The 25,881-nt window shown below is 41.1% G+C and overlaps 1 protein-coding gene across 3 annotated transcripts in view; it reads right to left on the reverse strand.

Annotated features, from left to right (window-relative positions):
- Positions 1 to 1,967: 1,967 nt before the first annotated feature.
- The window catches only part of COL8A1 (collagen type VIII alpha 1 chain), a 133,469-nt gene continuing 109,555 nt past the window's right edge, over positions 1,968 to 25,881 (reverse strand). For 2 of the 3 annotated variants that reach the window (XM_017657509.3, XM_073231772.1), the window contains exons 3-4: positions 8,967 to 9,297; positions 1,968 to 6,675 (exon numbers count right to left, since the gene is read on the reverse strand). In XM_017657509.3, the coding sequence (XP_017512998.2) occupies positions 4,766 to 6,675; positions 8,967 to 9,294 (2,238 nt within the window). In that variant the 5' untranslated portion in view covers positions 9,295 to 9,297 and the 3' untranslated portion in view covers positions 1,968 to 4,765. The remainder of the gene's footprint in view (positions 6,676 to 8,966; positions 9,298 to 25,881) is intronic. The other variant, XM_017657510.3, reaches the window with a different exon arrangement.

Raw genomic sequence — 25,881 nt, forward strand, 5'->3', positions numbered from 1 at the left:
ACCCGACACACACACACACACACACACAAACACACTACCAGTTTCCTCCGCTGTCTGCTAGAGGAAGTGAGCCTCTACCTCTTGGGAAGCCCTATGTTCCATCCATCCAAATTCTATCCAATTAACAATGATTTCCTTGAAAATCCTCTTCAAAAAACTGAGGTTAGGTTTCATCTCACAGAGAGCCTCTAAATAACGTCAGAATATATATAATCTTCTGTAGAATCTTGGAATCCCAGAGCCAGATTCAGTTACTACCCCATGTTGAGTTTAGCGCTGCCTCCCACAGCAGCCTTGAGAGATTCACTCTTCCCTCCAGCCTGGTAGTAGCCCAGCACTCTGTGATGGACAGGGAATGCAGAGATGAAACGAGGTGCCTGCTCTCAGGAAGCTTACACTGTCTTGAAGAGGGGAGACAGAAGCGACTCAGTTACAGAGCAGGAAAGGTGAAGGGACAGACAGACACTGTACTGGCAGGGTGATCAAATGGTGGGAGTAAGTGACTAAATCTGAGCAGTTGGGAAGGGAGGTGATGCCTGACCTGTGTTCTGAGGGGTGAGGAGGAACTATGCACAGACAAATTGGAGCATTTCCAGGAAGGGAGCAGCATGGAATGGACTTTCTCTTTCTGAAATTCGCTAGTGTGCACTTAGTCTAGTCAGCCTTCAGTCAGCACCATATCACCCTGCACTTGCTTGTGTATGACCTGGAAATCAATTTCTTGTTTAACAAACATCTTGATATCGTTCAAACAGAAGATGCTTTTTTTTTTTTAGGTAAAGGGTCATGTTTTCAGTTGCTTTTGTATCCTTTACATTGCCTAGTAGCAGCACATGCAAAGTAGGGCTAGTCTGGGTTTTGTTTAATGTAAAGGTATATTGTAGACTCATTGTAATGATGGATTTGCCCTGCTTGTCCAGTATTCTGGATTCCAACCATTCACTTCTCCTTACCAATGTCTCCTGTATCCATTTTTTTTCCCATTTCCTTTGTGACCAAAAGTGTGCATACAAGATGACTTGTTTGTGTTGTGGAAGAGTCTTTGACCATGGAATGAAATAGAACAAATTGCACTATATGGGAATGGAAGCTGTGGTCTTGAGCTTCAGATTGGTGGTTTAAGCAAGTGAGTCAGCCACAGACTGGTGCTACATACTTGTTCATTGAATGATTTGAACAATCTCTTTATAATATTCTAGACATGATCATTCTGAGCTTGATAAGTCTTCACAAAGGAATTCTTTCCTTATCAGAATCTACCCTTAGATTCTTGAAACAGGTCTGCTGCTGCTCTGTAGCTCCACTCACCACTATCTGCCCTCAAACTATCTGGTGTCATTGTCGCAGAGTGAAGTAGAATAGGATATTTGAAGATGCTTTCTTATGGGAGAAGAGAGATCTGTGGCAGTTTTTTTCTTTGAAGATGGATGTGACAGACCCAATGAATTGTCCCCTAGTATCCCCTTCTTCCATGTTAAGAGCGCCTGTGATTTTTAGCTGGGCACATGGTTACCCTGAACAAATACTCAATTTTCCATACTCTCTTGCAACTTGCTGTGGCAGAGTGACTAAATTCAGCCCTATGGAATGTGGGAGGTGGGGATCTAAACGACTGCAGGGTTGAATCTCTCTGAAGAAGGGATCCTGCCCTTCCCTTCCTGATATTTTCACCTCCCTGCTGGCTGGAATGTGGCTGTGGTGTTTAGCTGTCCTGGACCTTGGAGATGAGGGAAACACCTTTAGGGTGGAAGAGGAACAAGATAGAAGGAATCTGAGGCCCTGACTGGAGCTACTATATGAGCCTTAGACTGCTTATATGCAGAGCTGTTATGTCAAAGAGAAATCATTACCTTGATTAGGCTATGTTTGTTTTAGGTCTCTGTTTCAGCAGCTCATTTGTATGTTGGGGGATAAAAAAAGTTATGAGGCTCAGTGTCAGCTGAGTGATATGAACAAGATGAGAAACATACTTTTAAAGATATTTAATAAGACTTTTTTTCAAATAGGTACAAAAATTTAAATACAAAAATGATTTGCTATTGACAATTCTCAAATCTATCATGGAAACTCAAAAAGGTTACCAGTCTGTTCACCGTTCATGGTCTTCTGTAAAATATTTGAGAGCAGTCACCCACTACAGATGCTCTTTTCCCCTGTGGGATGTCGTACTGCATTAAAACTCTGTATTTAAATGTCAATAATGCCAGTTTAATCCATTTCACGTGGAATAGTTCTAGATAATTTTGAATTAAATAGGGTTATCTAGAATTTCAAAACATGGGGTTGTTTCATTTGCTTTTACAACTAGTGTGTTAGCATGATGCGCAACAATCAAAAGGGAACACACAGACACATAGATAATTATTTAAAACTCTTTTTTAAATTAAATGGAGTAATTTATATCGCTCTGAGATTAGCACCATTGTAGAATACACAGTTTATGGCATAGATTTTGCTCCTCCCCTATCTGAAAGTTAGAAGCATATGCCTGATAATACACACACATACGTATACACACACACACACACACACACACACATATATATATCTGTATGTATATATATATATATATATATATATGAAATTGAGTAACAACCAATAAATAAGTTGGAAGGTATTTTGAAAAGTGAAATTTTAACTAAAGAGGTACTTTCTCTCTTACTTGGTGGAAATAAGGAGCCCATACATGTACAGATAAACAGTTTTACAAATGAGCTGATCTGACTTGCTTCCAAGCCATGTCAATGCAGCTATGCAGCAGCAGGAGCCCAGTGGATTCCTGTTGTCCCCATAGCCATCAGCCCTCCACCAGCATCTTTAAGGCCAACCTGTTGGATATTTGGCCACATAAATGCTATCTGCTTTGAAAATGAAAGGTAGGACATCTTTTTCATGGGAAAAGTTTGTTATGTAATTAGCAGTGAATAAGAAACCCTGTAAGAATGAACTCATTTCTCTTTTTAAGAAATTGAGAAGAAATACAGTACTTGTAAACCATACATGGGAAAAGAGATATTAGGTTGAGAATTTTCTTGATGGCTGAAATGACTCAGATTTCACTTAGATACATTTCCACGTGCGTTTATACCGTATTTATTTGTGTATTTCCCCCTGTGTATGTATTTCCTCAGCGTCTCTTAATTTTGAGGAAAAGATACAAGATTCTACAGCCATAACCCACATTATTTCCCCCAGGGGCTTATATTGTCAGCAGCGGACTCACAGCTGACTTGAAATGCTTTGTCTGTATTTTGAGACCAGATTTGAATGCCCCCAAAGCAGTTAGTATGTACTTAAGTAAAAACCTGGAAATATGTTTATTTTTCCCATAAACTTGTATTGACTTTTGACTTGTGCTGAGTATGAGGTGACATAAAAAGCACGGGCTGTCATTGCCCTTTGACATTAGCTCTTCCACAGGCTGCTTCTGAAGAAAGTTCTTTCTCGACAATTTTAATATCTATACCAGGAAGTAGTGCTTCTACTACTAATAGTGCCACTGTTTTAAACTTTAAAACTTCAGAAATTACTTTTTCAAAAATTTTATTTTCCTATGTAATTCTGAAACTCCTCCCTTGCCCCCTCCCCCCAATAAAGGATGGTTTGGGTTTTGGAAATTGACTTTGGAACATCAGATGACGCAACAATTTGCACTTGTACTACACAGGGACATTTCTTCAAAATTCAACAGCTATTTAAAAAATTAGTATCTTCTTCATGGGTGAAACCTCATTGTAATAATTTGTTTAGGCAAAAAAGGAGGATTTTTATATGCGTGCAAATATAATTACTAACTGCTATTGCTAGTGAACATTCCACAAACCGGGAAACTTATGGGTGAGATGGTTACTACCTTTTTCTTATGACTTCCAGGTGTTTATATTAGTTGGGTCATAGCAGAAATTACAAGGAGGGAAGAAAAAAATTCCCCCCCCAAAAACCAAAAGAACCCTTGAGGAATAAGTGAACTAATTTCTGCTCATGTCTTCTAGCTAGTTTCTTAGCTCTTTGTGGGTACTGTCTGAGCCCCACAAAAAAGTGCCTCATCCAGTGCCAGGCAGAGAGAAGCACTGAATAGTAAATACACAACAGTCGACTGGTTCACCGGTTCTTCTAGAGACACAAGACCCACAATTCTGAGTAGGACTCTTGTTAAAAGACACAGCCTCCGCTCCGATAGGGTTCCTGGCTCCCTCCTGCCGGGGCAGTAACACTGCAGCACTCCTCCCCCATGTGCATGACAAAATATCTGCACAAACACAGAAGAAACTATGCAAGTAAATACGGTATGTAATTGTTATAACTGACATTTCTTTAAGCCACATTTATAAATCTTTTAGCGTAATCAGTGTGAATGAGTGACTTTCACTAGCTATGATCTTTCGTACTGACATATTTCGCCTGATCTGAATAAGTAGGTCATCATGGAAGCATGTAACATACATCAGCTAAAATGATTCCAGTGGGTACCACACAAGTGTCAGTACTAGGAAGCATGTAACATACATCAGTTAAAATGATTCCAGTGGGTACCACACAAGTGTCAGTACTAGATACATAAATCTATCCCATCATTTTCAGTTACAAGCTGCTGTGCAGAGCATTAAACATGCATCTTAGTCTTTAATTGTACACAATGGTTCAAATTTTCACTTAAATATAACTTTCCAACTATATAAATGTTTTGAAGCAATTATGTTTCATTTGGAATTTTTTTGGCATGTCATTTTCTTTTCTTCTGTTAAATCTCTCTTTCGTTTCTTTTTTACATGGGATACAATAAATATCCTGAAAAGGAGGAATGGACGTACTGGCCGGCGTACAGTCCTGCCGCCTGTTCAGAGGGCATCTGGAGGAACACGCGGTCTCCGGGCCTGAGCAGAAGCACGGCGCTGCCAGACGCCTGGTCCAGAAAGCCCTTCTTATACTCGTCGTACGTGTACATCATGGGCTCGTTGTTCTTGAACAGAGCAACCCACACGTTGCCGCCCTTGCAGTGAACATGATATGCGAAGTAGTAGACCCCGGGGACCTCGCAGGTGAAGACGCCCGTCTGCGGGTTGTAGTTCTGTCTGCCGTTATAGAGCAGTTTGTCGAACTTAACGGGGGCCCCCACGGGCGGGAAAGGCGCAGTCAGCTCCGCAGTAAATGCAGGCATCTCGTAGGTGGGCCCTCCGTTCTTGCCTTTCTTAGCTCCATAGGCATGGGGGGGTTTCACCCCTTCAATTCCCAGCCCCATATCCGGCAGATACTCTCCGTGGGGTGGTGGTGTAGGGGGCATCACGGCTGGGGGTCCTGGGGGCCCTGGAGGGCCTGGGGGCCCAGGAAGGCCAGGCTGACCTTGAGGACCCAGGGCACCAGGCTTCCCTGGGGGGCCATGAAGTCCTGCCACTCCCGGCTTCCCTACTCCAGGGAACCCAGGGGGCCCTGGGAGGCCTGGTTCCCCTTTGGGACCTGGGATGCCAGGTGGTCCAATAGGGCCACTAGGGCCTGCAATCCCTGGGATGCCTGGGGGGCCCTGCAAGCCCTGACCTCCTGGGATTCCTGGTTCTCCCTTTGGTCCAAGCAGCCCTGGCACACCCGGGAGCCCTGGCAAACCTTTGAGCCCCGCTTCCCCCTTTGGCCCTATAGGACCTGGCAAACCCCTCATGCCAGGGGGTCCCACTTCCCCAAGGAAGCCTGGCTTTCCTGGGAAGCCTTGAAGCCCTGGCTCACCCTTGGGACCTGGTGGTCCCTGTGGCCCCACAACTCCACCTTCTCCTTTGGGTCCAGGAAAACCAATAGCACCTGGAGGACCCATAGGACCTGGGATTCCAGGCAGGCCTGACTCTCCTGGGGGACCCCCCATTCCAGGAGCACCTACTGGTCCTTTCTCCCCTCTTGGTCCCAGAGCTCCAGGAAGACCCCCTACCCCCCTGTCACCTTTGGGTCCAGGGAAGCCTGGTTTCCCAACCCCTGGAAGGCCGGGGGGTCCTGGCAGCCCTGGCAGTCCTTGCTCCCCTTTACCACCTGGAAATCCTGGCTGGCCAGGGATCCCATCCTGGCCTGGTTTTCCAACTCCAGGCATCCCTGGAGGCCCTTGAACCCCTGGGATCCCAATAGGGCCTTGTGGCCCTCGTTCGCCTGGAGGACCTGGCTTACCCAGGGGACCCTGGGGCCCAGGGAAGCCTGTCACTCCTGGTTTGCCTACTCCTGGAAGTCCAACAGGTCCAGGAGGGCCATGCAGCCCTGGAGGACCCTTCAGGCCTGGCAAACCTGGCATCCCGAAGCCCTTCTCTCCTTTAGGACCCTGAAGGCCTGGAGGTCCTGGTAGTCCTTTGGGTCCTCGCTCACCCTTTGCACCTGGTTGTCCTGGTAACCCTGGCCCACCTGGCTTCCCAATGCCAGGAAGTCCATGAGGTCCTGGAGGCCCTTGGGGTCCTGGGATCCCCATAAGCCCAATCTCTCCTTTGGGTCCAATTTCACCTTTTGCCCCAGGCATTCCCATGGCTCCTGGCTTTCCTGGCATTCCAGGCATACCTGGCTTTCCAATTCCTGGATATCCTTGTGGCCCTGGTTTTCCTTTGGTCCCAGGTATCCCATGACCTGGTAAACCGGGGGGCCCCGGTGGTCCTCTGGGGCCAGGTTCTCCACGGGGACCTTGCTCCCCTCGTAAACTGGCTAATGGTATTTCTACTGGGAAAGAGTTAAGAGAGAAAGAGGGAGGGAGAGAGAGAGAGGTTAACATTGATTATCCCTCATGTCAAGCAAGTCATGATAATCATTGTTTAGTTCTGACACATTTGCCTATTACTTAATGAGAGAAAAGACTGGGAATAATGTTCTCATCTTCTGGGCTATGTATTATCAGTACTTAAAGGACAAGCCAGCTGATAATTTGGTTGTTGTATGTGAGATACCGTTTTGAGAACTGGTATCTGCAGCTGCTTTTCTCAACACTGGTTAAGTAAAGAGGCTAAAACGTAATGAAGAATCATTTTTCAAGTATAAAAGTTGGAGATATTCTGGTGTTTTTATTATAGAGAATGTGGAAAATTCAGAGAAGGATAGTGAAAAACCAAAGTTGCTTATAAACCCACTACTCAGAGATAATTATTTGACATTTACATGTATTTCCATCTTGTGTATTCTAGGTGTATGTGTGAATGTGTGTGTATTTTAAACAATGTGGGGGTCACTTTTCATTTTTATTTTTTCTACTTAACATTGTATTTTTCCATGTCCTTGATTTTTTTATATAATAATTTATGACTAATATTTCCTCTTGTGCTGAAATACAGCATAAAGTATATAATGAAAGTCATTATCACGTGGGTTCAGAGAAGAAAAGCATTTTCTTTGTGATTTAATAACATCTTTCACACCTGTCTGTCCTGTAGAGTCAAATAGATTTACTTGATTTCTTTAATGTGCTGTAGGATTTCCTAAGCTTCAGATATGAATTCTTTAATTGAATACATTACTTATCACTTGCAAATTATGCTATGTCTTTCAGAGAAACACAACTCTGGATGACCTCCCACACTGCTGAAATGAAACATAAAGAAATGAAACTGATGGTCCCAAAGTCATTTTTACCAATAGTCTTGTCTTAATCCCAACCATCATATTTTCCACTGAGCTACTGTCAGGAAACAGTATAGAACCTCTCATTCTTTCCAAATTCCCCAACTGCAATCTATAGGAAGTTCCAAAAGCCAGACAGGCCATTCAAGGAAGGAAGGAAAACAAGTGGCTGAGATAATGTCCTACGTGGAGTATCAACTCCTACAGAAAAGAAAATTGGTAATCCTTCTTTTATGCTGATAGATATTATTATAGCACTATTAAAGCATGTCATTTCTAAGCAGTGAATTGTATAGCTACTATATCAAGAGAACATCTGAGGCAGGGTCACATCTTATTCATCAGGAATCCCTAGTGTCCAGCACAGTGCCTGGAACATACTCTGCTCTTACCTAGGGCTCCTTGAACAAGCAGCTGTAGCAACTCAATTCTATTCTAATGTTGCTTTAGTGTTCACCTAGCTCTTTCACTTACCTTATGTCATTGATTCTATCAACAATCTTACTTTAAAGATTAAGAAAAATATTCTCAGAGGGCTTAAATGACCAGGTCTCTCCCATTTCTGGCCTACCGGCATCTTGGCCTCGTAGAGCCAAATCCACTAGTTCCCTGGAAGTGGAGCCCCCTGCCCTTGCAGAGACCAAAGGGAATGGCCTCTACTTCCTCAAAGGAAATTACTACTATGATGCTGTTCTTACATTTGCTAGCTTTCCTAAAACTCCAGAGAAACCAACTGAATTTATAAGAAAGTCTCTCACAGTCATAGGCATTTTGTAGGTGTTGAATAACTAGTGAATGTGCATGAAAAGTAATGGGAGAGATTTTCAGGTATCATCTCCAGCTGCAGTCTATACTCTTCAGTCTCTTTCTGTTGATTTATTCATCGATTTAAGTAGTACTTTAATTAGAGTAGTCTTAACAAACACTCACATTTATCGAGCACCTTGTTTACAAAATGCTTTCATATATATATATTTTAACACAGCAGGTCCTTACAGCATTTCTTTCCTAGTTCAGAAGACTGACTTGTACCTTTCCTTTTTTTCACTGCTTTCTCCCCAGCGTCTGGCCCAGAGCCTGACACAAAAATAGATGCTGATTAAATAGGTGCCAAGTGTTTGAATAAATAAATAATGAATAAGGAAATAATAAACTTTTTAATGGAATATGTTTTATATCATTTTATGCTGTTAAAATAATAAAGCACAAATGATAAATAGTAATTTTGTCTGTTCCTTTAAGAGTTGAACTTTCTCGAGGATAGAGTTTAGAGGACATTCAATGAACATCAGTAACACATTCTAAAATAAAATATTCTAAAACATAGCTTTCCCCCTTATATCATAGTTCACGATTTTGAGAAGCTGTTGTTTTATGACAGCACAGGAGAATGACATTACCTTTGCCTTTCTTGGGTGCTGCTTCCTTGTTCACTCTTGGGACCTGCTGAATCTCCTTCATGTATTGGGGTAGGTGTGGATACTCTTTGCCATAATGCATGTGGGGCAGCTCCTTGCCCAAGGTAAGGCCATCTTTGCCCAAAGGCATGTGAGGTACTTGCTGGCCCAAGGGCTGGTATTGCGGAATTTGTGGTGGGATCTGAGGAGGAATTTGAGGTGGCAGTGGCTTGATTCCATAGTAGGCACCAGCCTGGATGAGCCGGACAGAGCCCAGAGAAAGGGTAAGCAGCACTCCCAGCAGCTGTGGAGGGGCAGGCGGCGCAGCCATCACCTGTGGAAGGAAGGGATGACCAGGGTGGTGAACAACAGAGACCATGCCACAAGAGGTCTTGTCAGTAAAAAAGGTGTACAACCACGACAGCAAAGGAAACAGTCTATCCTTACAGCTTCACAAGTGGAAGACAAATGAGGAGGAAGATGTTACCTTTCAATAGAAAATAAATAGAAAACAGAGGAGGATCTGTCAAAAGAAGGCCATTGTGGGGTTATAAACTATAGGAAAGGCTGCTAGTTGTCTCTCAAAAGAAATTCTGACTTCTTCCAGAGTCCTGGAACAGAGCAGCCTAGAATGAAGACATTTCAGTCAGGTGTGGCCATGTGACAGAGATCTGAAAAGTTGGAAGTAGTTGTAGTGGGAACAACTTCCAAGAAGGATCCTAGAAGGAAGTGGGCGTGTTCTCCCTCTTCCTCCTCCTTGCTGGCTGAAATGTGCTACACTGAAATGAACTGACCGGACACCTTGGACCCTGCAGTGAAGGCTGTGCACTGAGGGTGGTAGAGCAGCAAGCCAGAGGACACCTCAGCCTGGGTGAACATGGAAGCACCATATTAATCCTTAATTTTGGAATTTGTGCAAGAAAGAAAGAAATAGAAGTTTGTCCTCTTTAAACCACTATTATTTTGGGTGTCACTCCTAAGGAATAGGGTAGATTGTCTAAAAGGAGGCAAAAGTGAGGCAATTCAGGCTTTGTTAGTAAGTGTTAAATTCTATTCTAAAAAGAAACAATTTATAGGCTTTATGACAGGGGCTGAGATTTTTTCATCTGCCAGATGCCCTTTGGCTGCTTTGGTGTGGTTACAAATAAATTCACAAAAGAGCAAACAGCAACAGCAATAAAAACTGCAGAAGTCTTCTGAATTAGAAAGAAGGTAGGTACTTCATGAGACAGTTCCCAAATGTCAACTGAAAAATCACTGTCATAATTATGCACATACAGGGATGCCATTCCTTTTCTCTATTTAATGGCTATGAAGTCATTAGTTTAGAATTTGGCTAATTGGACCTGGAGTCCATTAAAGTTTATCTTTGTACTGTTACAAAAGAAAGGAGTTTACAAAACAAATTAGTTTCATAAATAAGATAAAGATGTTTATTCACAAGAATAAACTGTTTTTAATCCTTTTAATAGCACTCTTTTCAAATTAGCAGTTAATGGAATAAATATAAGTGGGGCATAAATGTTTATAAAAACCCGCTCGAAAAGACCTCTTCTGGAAACATGCAGAGCTGAAGACCTAAGTCAGGGAACTGAAGTGCTCACAAATGCCCACTAGAGGGCAAGTGTGACACATATTGAAGTCTTCCGTTATTCCCTGCTTCTGACAGGACAATGGCTTGGCTCTCACCCCTTAAAGGACCTAATGAAGATCTCAGTTCTAAGTGGAGTGTCATCGTTATGATGGAGAAAGAGAAGTGGCAACTTTCTCATAATTTTTAATGTAAGTATCTTCTGGAAAACTTAATAAACTGTAAGTAATTTAGTTTCCATTCTCCAGAGAGTTTTTCTTTGCTTCTGCCTTACTTAATTTCGAATCATAGTTTTTCCACTTCTTATAAAATGTGTGTTGACTTTGCAACATCCTATTCAAGAGTAATGCCAATAGTGTGAACAGGCTACAGAAAAATTGGTTAATAAAAAGCACCTAAGAAAATATTTAATAAGAATCTCTACCGCAAAATGCACTGTTTCACAATTTTTCTAAATGTACTAACTAATCATTTTTTTCTCCTTTGGTGGGAAAAATGAAGAAACATCTGTCAGCAAATTGATTTGTAAAACTCTCTCCATTTCATAAATCAGGATAGTCTCAAGAACTTTTTTGTTTCAAGTGTACTCTAAATAGTGTATGTACCTGTAAATGGGAGAGGATAGAAAGCTGTTATTTTCAGTCCCTCTAAGGCTGATAAATTGTTATAAACCATTTGGAGAGAGCCAAAAATTAATACTGATTTACACTCAATAATAGTCAAATTTATTTTAAATGGAAAAAGAACATCTATTGCAAATATTGAATGATAATTTATTAACTACTTACCAGACAAAGTTAGACGCATTGAGGGATTACAAAAATGAATATAAAATGGTCAATGGGCCCTGCCCTTAAGGAGCTTATACTTTATTAGTGAGAGTGACAGATATGTAAACTATTAACAAGTAGCAAAGGATATCAGAAAAGAGGAAATTTCCCTCCCACTTTTCTTTGCAGTATTTAAGTCCCTTCCCTTTGAAGCAATAGTTTTTCCTATTTCCCCCACATCTTTCCAGAAATATTCTATGAATATTCACACACTCCTTTACAAAACAAATTACAGCATACTATATACACTACTATTTTCTTTTGTTTTCACTCAGAAGACTAGAACTTCAGACCTTATTTCTCATCTTACTTTGTGTTTTTGAAGAGATCCCCTCAACTTCTTCACTTGGACTTTAAAAATAGTCCTCGATTGCACTCTAAAGTCCTCTGACATTCAACTGCAATTCTAAGGCAGTCAGTAGAGGGCTGAGAGTGTCCATCTGCACCAGACATATGTGGGGAGACCTGGTGACGTGTAAGCTGGGACTCAATTCTACCTTTGGGAATGAATGAATTTAATTATTAAACCCTAAACATGGTAATGTCTTTAATAACAAGCTAGCATGCTTGGCCTTTCACCCTTCCATCAATTCAGTGGACATGTTGGATTATATTTAATAATCTTTGAACCAGGACAATCTAATAAAACGCTGGAAAACTGGAAGGAAGCAAAATTCCTGGAAGAAGACCAGTTGAAAACCAAAAACCCAGTGGGATCCTGCTTTGCCACAATTTTTTCCTTTTGTAGGCTCGGCCTTTCTCTCCTGAAAACTACCTCCTATGGCCTGCCATCTGCCATTTCTCTGGCTTTTTATTTAAATAAACTTTGCTCAGTTTTAACTTGAATATTCATGTAGAGGTTCTGCTTAGAATTTACCACCTGACTTATGCTAAATAACTTTCCTCTTGTCCCTGAGGATGTTTTTGGTGGTCAAAGTGGTGTGGTGGCTCTGCTCAAATCACTCAAAAGAACATCAGAGTCGTGTAACACACAAACACCTGGTGTGGCAAACAGCCTCGGAATCCTTGCTGGGAGAAATGGTGGTGGTGGGTTTTCTTGCCTTGTTTTTCTTTTCTGAGGATGGAGAACACAATAATGTTGTGAATTCTAGTGGATGTTTTGTTGGATTTCTATTTGATAACTGGTGTGTGTGTGTGTGTGTGTGTGTGTGTGTGTGTGTGTGTGTGTGCGCGCGCGCATGCGCGCGCTTGAGTGTACACAGACGCATATATCAATGTGTGTGGGCGCTGGTCTTCACCACTCAGGTCAGTTTGGTGGCAGGTGTTACATCATAGGGGAGATGCATCACAGAAGGAGCCAAAGACCTGGAGTTGTGTTGTGGCTCTGCCATTCTCCAAGTTTGTGACCTTGAGCAAGTCCCTGATCTTCACTAAGCCTCAGTTTCCTTCCCTACAAAACAGAAATGTTAATCTCGGCCTCTCCCACAGAGCTGTGCAAGGATACAAGTGCTAATATGAATTCTTTGTAAGCTGGAAAGCACTATTCAAATTGATGGTATTATTAGTGGAGTGTGACCAAAATGACATCAAAACCAACTGAAATGTCAAAGACTTTCACAGACAGATACTGGCCACAGTAAATGTGGGGTCAACTGCAGTGGTGATAAACAATGTGAATAAAACAATGATGGCCGTTAAACTGTACTTGATAAAAATGGCAAAAAAAAGAGCAGCTGAAACCAGGCAGTTATTCATTCTGGTATCAGAGTCGCCCATCCTACTCATTTTAAACAGCCCTAAGCAGTTCCCTATGTTGGGCAGGGTAGGGCAGAGTTTCAGTTTTCTCATGTGACCCATAATGTATGTAACAGAACAACGTGATATATATTATTTGAGATGCTCCTTAGCATTTTATTTGTACATGTATCCTCATGAAACTGGCTTGCTGTCCAAAAGAATGTTTAAGTATTTAAACTTTGAGTCCTTGCCCTGAGTCCAACTCTCCATCTCCTGTGGAGCTAACACAGCATATGTGTGTACGTGTGTGCATGCGCCTGGGGTTGTGCTGTTTGTAATGTGCACAAGCCTCTCTCATCTGCTCCTCTGTGGCCCCTACTTGCCCCTTGCATGGGGTTTATAGTTTCTCAAGGCCTCAGATTTATCACTCCTGAAGCAAGAGAAGCGCAGAATCCTACTCCTCCAGTATTCACCAGAATTGTCTTCCTGGCTTTTCCATGCCTCTCAAAGGAAATTCTCTTTTGATTGCATTTCTCAGGGCTATTCATTAAATAGCCTATTAAATGTCACAAGTTGTTCTGGTATGAGGCCAGAGTGATGAATTAGAGAGATGAAGTCCCCGATCTTACTGTACTCTCACTCTAGTGTGGGGAGAAGGCATAAACAAGGTAAAAATAAATTCTGTAATTTTAGATTTGAGGGCTGTGAACAAAGCAAAGCAGGGTGAAGTGCTTGAGAAGGACCTGGGATGGAAGACATTGTTTTGGGAAGGGAGGGAGAAGACATATTTGAGAAAGTGAATTTTGGATAATGGTTTATTTATCTTTCTGAAGGTATAGTATAGAAAAAAAGAGTCTTATTTATTACAGCGTTCATGGTGAGTACCTTTCAGTAATGTAAATCCCTCTTTCAAAACTGTTTTCCTCATTTATGTCAGTTCTCATTTCCCCTCTTTGTTCACTGTATTCTTTTTACCTGGGGGATTTTTTTTTTTATCCTTTTCCAGATTTCAACACGACTGTATTAGTCTGCCATGGCGGCCATAACAAAGTATGTCAGACTGGGCAGCTTAAACAGCAGAAATTTCTTTTCTCACAACTCTGGACACAAGAAGTTGAGATCAAGATGTTGGAAGGGTTGGTTTCTTCTGAAGCCTTTCTCCTTGGCTTGCAAAGGGCCATCTTCTCCCTGTGTCTTCACTTAGTCTTTCCTCTGAGGATGTGTGCTTTATAAGGACATCAGATTAAATTAAGGCCCACTCTAATTACCTCATTTTAATTGAATTTCCTCTCTAAGACACTATCTCCAAATATACTGGAGATATTCAGAGGTACTGGGGGTTAGGACTTCAACATATGAAATTTAGGGGGGACACAAGTCAGTCCATAATGCCACCATTTTTCTAGACCAGCTCAATTCCCACCTTCTCTGCAAAGTCTCCCCTACCTTCTCAGCAATCATTTTTGTCCTGTTTCTATTGAAGCTTAACACAAAATTAAATGCATTGCTGATCAATCTCAGTTTTCTTACTGTTTTTTGTCCATCAGACCTCAATATGATTGTAAGCTTCCTGAGAACAAGGAAAATGTGTTTTTGATTTTCTTTTGACTTTCTCAAATACATTGGTGTATCCTCACAATCGCAGCTCTTAGTATTCATAGGGGCTTTGGGAAATATCGAATACAGCCTCACTCCCCATTTAAAATCCTGCCTATAACAGTTGCTGACAGAAAGCCCTCATATTTCCTACTTGAATATTAATGATGACAGAAATAGTCATAAGGCAATCTCTTACCTCATCATACAACTTTTCCTGTTATTTTTATTATCTGAACAGCTTGTTGGGGTATAGAATCACATTTTTAAATTCATAAATGGCAGTGAGCATGCATGCAGCTTACTTCTACTCGGGGGTGGGGATATTAAGAAATGTATCCCCAAATTGGCTAAGGCAAATGATGAATGGTCTCCTGACCTTTTACTGTCATGCAAATAAGCCCACAGTAGCATAATCTAACTAGGGATATTAACTTTGTTGCATAACTGTTTAGCATTATAGATATTAACAACTCTGTAATCTATGCTGATTAACCCAGGTAGGTTATAGCTTTATTGTTTTTTACGATGTTAACCAGTGTTGTTTCTAATTTAGCATTATCTCAGCATGCTTTTCTATCTATTCATTATAAAAAAGAAACTAGGTTTTTAATATTTAATTTCAAAATGACTTTGTCATCATGTTAGAGAAAACTCTGTCCCTTATAAATGAGAATTGCGCTTTTAGCATTTTGAGAATTATGCTTTGATGAGGGCACAAAAATAAACAAAAACATACATATATGTTGTGTTGAATGATACAGAGAGAAACAAAGCAGGAAAGGGTGGGGTGAATGGTTAAAATTGTTGAGATGATGATGTTTGAAACCCATTTTACTGTGGGAAATGAACCTTCTGTGCTTCGAGGGCCTGGAATCTGGGTTTTAAAGGAAGACAGAAGTAGCTCTAAGTAATAGAGCACAGAGAAATTTGGGGATTTTAGGGAGGAGATTGAGTGTGAGCAGAGTTGGTTGAATGAATGGGAGAGTCAGAGAAAAGGAGGTCTCCAGGGGAGGGGCAGTCAAGAAAGGAAAAACTCATTTCAGATGGGCTGTTTGTGTTTATTATAAGATATGTATTATAAGCTCTCTTGTTCATCTCTCCAGATAGGAAGAAACCCTAATCCTTCTGGAGAAAACTTCAGAAAACCTAATGCTTTTATGGGAAAGGATCTTTCAGGGTAGGTGAAGAATGGTTTAAAGCTGTTCCAGATTGCCATAGGACAAAATCAGTGTTGGTGTAAGAGAAAACCAGAACCAGAGGATGTCTAGGGGAGGAAGAGCAATGAACACCAAAGTCATGACACTATTAGCTGCACTTGAGCACTTACTTCATGCCAGCACCATGAACATACTTGAAATACATTATATCATTAATTCTACATCCACTTACTAGGGCCTTTTGTTCTTAGCATTAAGCTCTTTCAAATGATACCTACCCATCCTGTATTTATATACACATAATTGGTTATTTTACTGAAATTCAAAATTGCTACATTCCAAGTTAGAAATTTAAAATTCTTATTGATTACTTTTAGGAGCTGTCATCCAAAACATTAGTTAACAGTCTTTCTACTTTGTTTTGTAAGTTACAAATCTAACTATACTGTCAGTTTTCCTCATCGGGTCCTCCAAATGCCAAGACAGTATTTTTAGTTGGAATAAAGAGTTTCCCTGTTATGCAGGATGGGATCCTAGACTGGACCTCTTATTTGTTGCTTTTTGGACTAGGGACATAAGCTTGGAAGATATTTGTGGAGAAAGAAAGCCACTGGCAAGGAGAATTTGCTGAGATGGAGCCCAAAGAGAGAAACCTGTCAGATGCTGGGCAAGCAACCATTGAAGGTCATGGGCAAGACCATCTAGTTACCATTCTTTAGTTTTAGTCAGTCTGTTCATTTGCATCTATCAGGACTGATATAAACAGAAAATGGAGCTTGATTTATATGCTTCACTGATGAATACTGAATTCTGCTATGATTAAGAGCAGCCAGCAGCCCTACCTACTATCGGTAGGTGGAGTATGGTCTCATGGGACCGACACACTTGAGATGTCAGTTAGGTTGTGTCCCCAACTCTGGAAATGAGCCAACTACATAACCCCTCTGAAACGGATGGCCAACCGCCACATTCCAAAAGTTCTCCAGAGGAGGAGATTTCATGACCTTCTCCAGTAACCAACTGCAGGATATCACAGACCTACATTTCCTAATATCTAATCTGAATCTTTCTTGCTGAACTTTAAGCTCATTTCCTCTTTTCTAGTCTCAAAGGAGGTGGGAAACATCTGGAGAATATTTTTCTTAAAATAATAGTCTACATACTTGAAGTCTACAATTAACTCCTTTTTCCCCCTCTAACTGGAACCATGTCAGCTGCCAAATAGTTTATAAAACACTTGAGAGAACCCTTTAAAAAGAAAGTTCTAAAGTGAAATTCTTTTTTGGTTTTGTTTTGTTTTTCTTCTCTTAATATGAAGACATCATTGTTCTCAGCATAGAGCACCTAAATTCCAGTTCTGACAAGCAAGTCCCCTATCCTGACTGGCACCAGTTTCCTCATTTGCAAATGGGGACACTGGCTACATGACTTCCAGGCCCCCTTTAGTTCTAAAATTTTATGGCAGCTGTGAACATGAATAACATATACACACTTCATTGATACATGATTTCATGAATGTACATGCTCAAGCCTTTTGGGTGTCTAAAAGTTAGATCAGCTTCACAATTCACTTACTTTTCACTATTTCCCTTTCCCTTCTTACAGTTGGGGATGGGGTAGGAAGAGTTCGGACAGCCCCCTGTAAGTACTTCTATGATGAAGTAAGCTGTGCCTGACCAGAAGCCAGAGGAAGAACCTAAATAAGAGATAAAGTTTAGGGACAGAAAAGTGATTTCTAACTTTCTTTTTTTTACCACACTAAAAGACTGAATAAATATTGTAATTTCTTGAGAAATCTTTGAAAAGTGACTACAAATGATACAAACTTCCTTGCAAAGTCTAGGCTCAAAAACCCAGCAAGTATTGATGATGCATTCTATCATAGGAATGATAAATTAACACAAAATATGCATCCTGAGAAGGAGAAGTGGATGGTGAACAATAGGTGTGGCCTAGTCATGGTTTTAGAAGCTACAATGTTCATTTTGTAAGAAATCTGAAGGTCCAAAATTTAAAGGCAGCTCAATATTAAAGTAGGTGATGGTGAGGGCTTCCCAAGAATAAGTGGTTCTCATGTCATGGGCTTGGTGACATGCAAAATGGTAATTCCCTTCTTGGTGTGGCTCAAGAAAGACTGGAGAACACCTTGCCATTCACTCTCTTCTCTGCACTAGTACAGTCTGTGTAAATGACACAATGTAAAATAAAGGTGTTTTCAGGCCTTTGTAAGGGAGAGATGTGTGGGAAAGTTTCATCTAATGTAATCTGTTGAACTGAGCATTGTAAGAACATTTATTTAGGGCAAACAACTACATTGTATTACGTAAAATATAAACTTCATAGAACATTTGTTGCTGCAAACACTTTCATCTTATCCTGAATTCTTGTTTTATAAGTGAATTTCAGCCAAACAGAACTCAGCAATGTCCTTGTCATTTGCATAGTTGAAACTTGGTAGTTGTGGCTGAAGAAGTCCCTTGTAAGTAACATGAATGAACTGAATAAAGTAAAATGATAAAATTATATCCCTTCCCAAAATATCTCAAGTTGTAGAGATTAGAAAATTTAAACTAAGGTAAAAAATGCAAGCACATAACTTGTTTCCCAAATGACCTTCTTGTAGGTCCTGAACTTTAAGAAGTTGGAGTCCTCACGCAGCCTCTAGATGAGGGAGGGAGGGACGGGCAGGAGGGCATGGCTTGCTTGAGGACTCCAGCTTTTCTTGAGTAAGACTGTCATATTATAAGCTCTTGCCTTTTCTCCTTTTCTGTAGTTCTGTATGCCTTCTACTTGCTTCACTATTGCTCAGCAACTTAAGAAAAGTTGAGAGAGTAGGTGAAACTCAAATGAGTTAGTAGTGTTTCTCACTACCAGGAGTTCTGGTAAAAGTTTTGAAAACTGAGAAAGTTGAAATAGCAAGTTCTCAGCCAGCATGGGCTTTTACTGGAAACACAGGAAGAGCCTTTACCTCCACGGAGGTTTCTCCCACTGCTTTCCTAGCTGGGTGGTAAGGAAGGACTGAAAAGCGCGGGAAGGTCTCTTTTCTGTGCCTCATTCTGATTGGCACTTAGTCCTCATTCTGTCAGTATATCCAGAAGATTAAGTGAGCAAGCCAACTTCCTGTGCTAGCATTTTCTTTGTATTAGTAGGCTATTATGGCACTAGACTGTTCATTTGGTATTTTAATAGGAAATTGTGAAACAAACAAAAATTCCCTGAACCAAAGAACAAATCCTAGCCTTTTCCATTTACCATAATGCTAACATATTTATTAATTAAATTACTGTGTGGGTGCACATGTGTCTCTGCAGGTTTTAAGGAAAGAGATATGGGGCATGAGCAGTCAGTTGTAATTTTTTTTTTTTTTTGCTTTTGAGCTGGTTATTTTGGGGGTTCAATTGTTGAAGTTTTTTTTAAACTGAGATTTACTCTGACCCACATAACCTTGAATGACTTGGTATTAAAAGTCAAGCCCTAGAGTTTCTAGCACACATGGGCAAAACATTAAATCAAATCAACAGCACTTGGAAATAAAAATAATCAATTTCTTTGAAAATTGACTCCCAGCTCCCCACCCTGCCCACACATACACACAGAGCTAATCTCTAGTCAGAAGAGTAATCCTACTAAAGTTGCAATGTTTAGGCCTGGAAATTTCTGAATTACAAAAGACATTGTAAAAAATCTCGACAATTTTTTGGTCAGTAAAAATGTGGATTTGTTCTTTCTCTGTTGTACGGTTCAAGAATAGCAGATATTCCACCATACCTAAATTTAAAAAAATGTAGTTCTCAAGCTGGAGCTGAGCCTGAAATGCCAAATCGTGATAAATTGTTAGCCTCAGAGAGGGCAGTGTCTACAATCCACCCTTCCCAACCACAGCTCCACTACCTGGTTAGCCTGCATGGTGACATCCTGCCCTTTGAACACAGGCAAATCCCTGAAAGCAAACAAACCACAGCTATCCTGGTCCTGGGAATTCCTTTTCTTTAAGAATTCCTTTCTTTAAGATGGATGTGCTGTCTGGGAGGAAAAATCTTTTTTCACAGTTAATCCACAGAATGTCTTTCAGAGAATAATGGAAGTGGAGAGAGAAAAGGACAAATAATGATGTAATGGAATGCCAGTTCTGGAGATCATCTGTTAAGGAAGTGGGGTGCTTTTCTTTTGAGGACCAGAGCTCACTACAAGGTGCAAGAATTCACAAAAACATGCAATTCCACTGATAAACGTGCCTCACAAATGTCCTTTTATAGGATGTAGAACGGAAATAAGACCTGAATTGGAGACAAGAGACTTTCGTATGGTCCTTCTCTGTCACAGTGCCCTTGCAGGACTTCCAGGGCCTCTTCCGAAGCTGTGAACTGATGGCTGGGGAGCCCAGAGGCCCGGAGGAAGCAGGAAGGTGGCAAGTCTGTGGTGAGCTGGGGACCTGCCCCCTCTGGCCGGGGCAGCAGTGAACCACTTACTCACCTGGGTGCTTAGTGTAGGCAGGTCTTTCAGTTTTTCAAAAGAAGCCACAAATTAGTACATTTTGTGAGACTTTTCACTACAATTTTTTGGCTACTTATTTTTTTAGCACTGACTGATAGAAAAGAATCCCTCTGTAGGCAGGATCTAGCCTTTAAGCTGCTGGGTGCCCTTGTCCTGGCTGCTTTCTGACATTGCTTTTGCTCTGTGGAGGATTCCTGTGTCTTTATTTGCCTAAATGTCTAGGTGTTGATATTGTTTCTCTCCACTGTGTCAGTTGCTTAGTTTAATCACTAGATTCAACAATCTCATATTGAATTTTTAGGTGCTGCTATGCTAGTGGGTGGAAATACAAAAATAAGTGAAAATAAACCAAGGACCTACTCTCCAGAAGTTTCTATTCAACTGTTGAAAATTAGATCTTAACCTAGTATAAGTGCTTCAATAAAGGCAAAATGGACTTTAACGTGGATGGGGTGGGTGGCTGTGTAGGATTGGTCAGATAAAAGATCCTGAGAGACAGTGTTAGAACTAATGGTTGAAGAATAAATGGGAATTGCCTGGCAGAGGAAGGAGGGAAGTGGAGGGTATTTCTTGCCTTTCTTTAGAAGCATCCAAGAGCAGACTGGCAACTAAAGCAGTTAAAGAGCTGCTGTAGGGGGTAATGATGAAGAGCAGCGACTCTGAGCTATCCTGTCTGAATTAAATCCTGATTCTGTCACTTACTAACTCAGTGATCTTAGAATAGTTACTTAACCTCTCTGTGCCTCCATTTCCTCATGGTAAACTGGGGATGAAGATAACATTATCTGTTTCATAAGTTTGTTGAAGAGATTAAGGGAATTAATACAAGTAAAAAACTTAGAACAGAGCCTAGATAGAGTGAATGCTCTATAAATGTTAGCTTATTTAAAAAAAGAGGAGGGGGAGTGGTAAGGGGATCACAGCACGTATTCCAGGACACTTTGCTTTACTGCAGTCTTGTGTTTAGAGCATTATGGTCTCTAAACACTAGCTGATGTCAATCTCTCTACCAGCTATTTTCATTCTCACTATCCTGATTTTCAAGTTACTGCAGAACTTGAAAAGAAGTGGTTTTCTGCTCCAGCCTATTATGAAAATTGGCTGAGATTCCAAGGGCAGGCAAGGTAACAGTGGTTTCTCCGAAGTGGGTTACATGCACTGTGTCTTTGTCTCCATCTCCCGTTGCAGCCTGTGCCCCTGCTGCTGGTCTGATACGAACACTAGTTTGAGTGCTGGATCTCGGCCCACTTCCCTTCCCTCGGTGAACTGGCGGCTGAGCATTCTGTTACTGTATTCACTGAAAAGGGCTTTGGCTCTAAATTCAGAGAACTGGAGACACTTCTGGGAGGTGACAGCCTTGTAGGAGAAGCTGCAGGAGGGCAGGCTATGTATTCCTGCAGAAGGAAATAAAACTCACAAGTCTAATAGCTACAAACTTTTGGCTCAGAAAAATAATCGGCTTACAATCACTTTTTTAAAAACTTGATCTTTGTGTGCTGTTTTTGGGGGCTTTAATAATAATAATAACTATATTGCTATAGTCTATACTTATTTAGTGTCTACCATATCCCAAGACTTGCAACCCTTACCATAAAGCCCTACTTATTTCAAAACTACATTGAGTTTTGTATCCAAAAGAACTCAGACTCAATATATTCTTCTTTTTAGTTAGTGCAAAGTAACAACCTCAAATCCAAATACCAAATGAAGCCCAAACCCTATTTAGCCAGAAGTACTTACTTAAATAGAAAACATTAATTTCCCCCCAAATGAAGCAAATCTGTAATATGGTTTATTTTGAACAATGAATTTTGGTTCTAAATTCTAGGAAATGGTTATGGGGAGGGAGGCTCTAGACAGGAGTTCTCTGAAGTATCTGGAGGACGATCAGACTTTTATCTTTGGGAATTCTCTTTGCACCCATTTCATAGCTGTGTACAAAGTAGACTTTAGAGATGCTGGTTGAATGAATATATAAATGGCACCATATTTCCATCCTGTCCCCTCCTTCCTTTTCTAAATATTAAGATAAGATCTTGGGTGGTAGAAAGGCTGAGAGAGCATTATGGTCTCTAAACACTAGCTATGTCAATCTCTCTACCAGCTATTTTCATTCTCACTATCCTGATTTTGTGTCCTGGTGTCTGCTGTTAGCTCACAAGAAGGGAAAATCCTACATAGTAGCCATTTTCCTCATAAAGTAATAAAGAGTGCTCTTTTTTGATAAAAAAACAACAAAAAAAAACAACTTGTAAAGAATCAGGAAGAGTTGGTTGAAGATAAAATAATCTTGAGATTGGTGATAATTTTCACTCATGGCAGGATGCTTGTAAGTCTTCTATGGCTGCTCTAAGGTCTTAGACTTGACTTAAGCTTGAATGACAGGATCATGGAGGCATTTTTTCCAATTTTAGGTAAAAATCTCTGAAGTTCTTTCCCTCTGAAAGTAATCTTGGAGACTCCATTTCCTTGTTTGTCAAACGGAGTTTTGAACCAAATGATCCTTCATGTTATTACTTTCAGGCCTAAAATCTCACTCTCTCTGGCCCTCCCCAGTCTAGTCCTTTTTTGTTCTGTCCTAATCATGCCAGAGGCTGGCAAGAGTCAGGAAATAGATAGGGAAGTCAAGTATGAACATGGAATCGGATGGGAGGTTAGCAGGAGGAGAAGAGCTGAGCATCTTATTATTTCACGGTCATGTGAATGCTTCCACAGCACTTTGCTAAGTTCCGTGGTTCTCTTTCCTGCGACTGCCTGTTTTGTGGGCCATATCCTTGCCGTGCATTCTGTCTCCTTGCTGTGGAAACCAGCCAAAAACACATTACTAACCACCTGCTCACTTTCTTAAACAAGATGACTCCCCAAACTTATTTTCTTTGCTTTCTCCTCCTGCTGGTTTATGGCTTTCCCTTATGTAGCAATAAAACTCTTGGAAAGTCCTCTTAGGGATGAATTAATGCCACTTAAGTATATTTCCGTTAGCCGCCCTTTGATGGTTCTGTTTAAAAATAATGGGTGAGTTGGGACAGCTTGGTTCTTATTGAAATTTTCCTTCCCTTTGCTTTAAAGTTACCACTCCTCAGAAACTCTTAGTTACACTCCAAGAGAGCTTTGCTAACGATAAAAAAATGTCTGGGAAATATTGTCAAAAGACAAATTCACCATCTTTCAGTAATGTTTCTCCCATTGGAAAAGTATTTACATTATAAAGAGGCCCAGCCCGACCTGGGTGAACTTTCCTTGTATTCGTTTAAGTATTTAAATTTATAAATAATAAATAGAAAGTATGTCTGAATTCCAGAAGAGGAGAACATGATCGTGTTCTCCACCCTAATAGCAAACAGATAAAGGATCGGGTATCATGATCCCATTTCAGCCTTGTGTAGTCTGAAATTTGTTTTTACTTTCTCCACATTTTATATTTTATTAATTCATCTGAATCTTATATTTAATCTGTGCCTGCTCTGGGCAGAACATCCTATGAGGTTCAGTTCCCTCTTCTCACAGTCTCAGCCCTGAGAGTTAGAAAATATGAGTGTCCTGAGCTTGCCATCTGCCTCTGTGTGGCCTTGGGTAAGCCACACAGTTTCTCTAGGCTTCTAGTTTCTCTGTTCTGAGAATAATAGAATCTGGGTATTGAGGGAAAGAAGAATTCCCAAAGATGGGGTTTCAGCAGCTGTCGTGGAAATGACCACAAGAACAAATGATTTACATCTATTCCTTCGTACTGGAGTACTGTTACTGAGACCCATTCCCCTGAGCTCATAACCACATACACTGCTGTTTTCTTATTTATCCCATTCAACAGTTTTTGAACCACCACACTAAGAACTGTAGAGGATTCAGCACAACTAAGATGTCCCTTCTGCCTCAATGTAATCCAAGGCAAAGACAAACAGGTATGAAAAAAATACAAACTGGTCCTTTCTTTTTTGGATCCAGCTTTCTGTTTCCCCCTTTTCTCTTGTACCTGCTTCTTCTCTTTCTCTTGTCCTTTCCCAACTCTATCCCTAACTCCTTTGCTCTTTCCTGGGTTTCTGATTCCCCCCTGGTGTTTACAACTTCATCAGTTCATTTTGAACCTAAGCCTGAATGAAAATGTTTTTGAAAGCCACAGTGGGCCACATGAATCAAATCATCTTTCTTCCTCATTGGGCTCAAGGGCAGACTTCCTGTAATCAAGGGGGAGTGCTAACATGGTATGGTTAGGGTAACATCAAAAAGTGTGCATTTCTACCTAGAACTGAAATCCTTCCTCCACAGGTCTGCTAAATGCCTGAAATTCCTGTTAGAGTTCCAGAATCTGGGAAAGCTAACACATTCCAGAGGTTTTTTTGGCAGACAGTTGATCATTAATGGAGAACAGGGCCTGAAGAACTAGGACTCAGAATTTAGAAGAATGGGGCCTAGGGCAGTCCAAGGGGTCTGCCTGGGGTGTCCTGGATTAGAATTGGTAGAGAGTCATTGGAGGTGCAAGGTAACAGGTATTTTAGGAAGTCAGAGGCATGAGACGGAGTCAGGAAGAGTAGCCTTGTCACCAAGCAATTCTAGCAGTTCCTGGGGAGTACAGCTGGTCATGAGAGCATGATTAATTCGTGTCTACCACATTACCACTGGGAGGCTAGAGTTAATGTATTCAAGAAGAATTCCCTGCAGTTGGGACTCTGAGGAAAGGAACTGACTTCTAGAGAAGCTCCATGTAAGCTGGTTACAGCCTAGCCCTAAATTTGTACTGAAGATAGCAGTCCCGATCATTTGCAAGGCTTGGACCCTGTCTCCCAGATAGGAAGAGAAAGGATAGCACTCCCTTTAGCCATGATTGATGAGTGGCCAGGGAAGGGCTAGAGCCAAAGTTCTCCCACATCACAGTGTTATTAGATCTTAGCCTCTGATCACACCAGGGGAAGGGCTGGCACTTCCCTAGTCTTACAGTTTAAATGCCTCGCAGGCCAAGAGGCAAGCTCCCTCTCCTGGAGTCTGACTTCCAGGCCTGCTAGATCTTTGCGCATGACCCCAGCCTGGAATGTGCCAAGGACAACAGGGGACTCTCATGCCTACTACTGCTTCTCTTTCTGTAAATCTTTCCCAGTAAACACTGCTTGGCCATTTGTCTTTGTTTGCATAGCCTCCTCCAAATCCTACCCCAGTGCTCTATTTGGGGACAGGAGTTCTAAGACATTGAAAATCAGTGGAAAGCTCTTTTAATTCATTGATCCATCCATTCAACATTGCTCAGTACTCTGCAAGTGCCAGGTGCCGTAGACACAACAATGAATGGAGAATGTGGTCCCTCTCCTGGAATGACTCACAGTCTGGAGGGGTTGGCTAGCTGAAGAGCTGAATGCTCCTTCCCTGTGTCAGTTTCCATCTTAGTGAAATTAGTCACAAGGAGACATTCAACTCCTGTTCATGTGTGTGGGGCTGACCGACTCACTTGGATGATAATTGCCAACATTTTTACAATCTCACTCTGGCTTCCCTCCATCTTCCAGCATGCGATTAGGTTTTTTTTTTCTCTGCTCTCTAGTCCTTGATGTGTATCCACAAAA

The sequence above is a fragment of the Manis javanica genome, chromosome 3 (genome assembly GCF_040802235.1).
Source record: "Manis javanica isolate MJ-LG chromosome 3, MJ_LKY, whole genome shotgun sequence".
Classification (NCBI taxonomy): domain Eukaryota; kingdom Metazoa; phylum Chordata; class Mammalia; order Pholidota; family Manidae; genus Manis; species Manis javanica.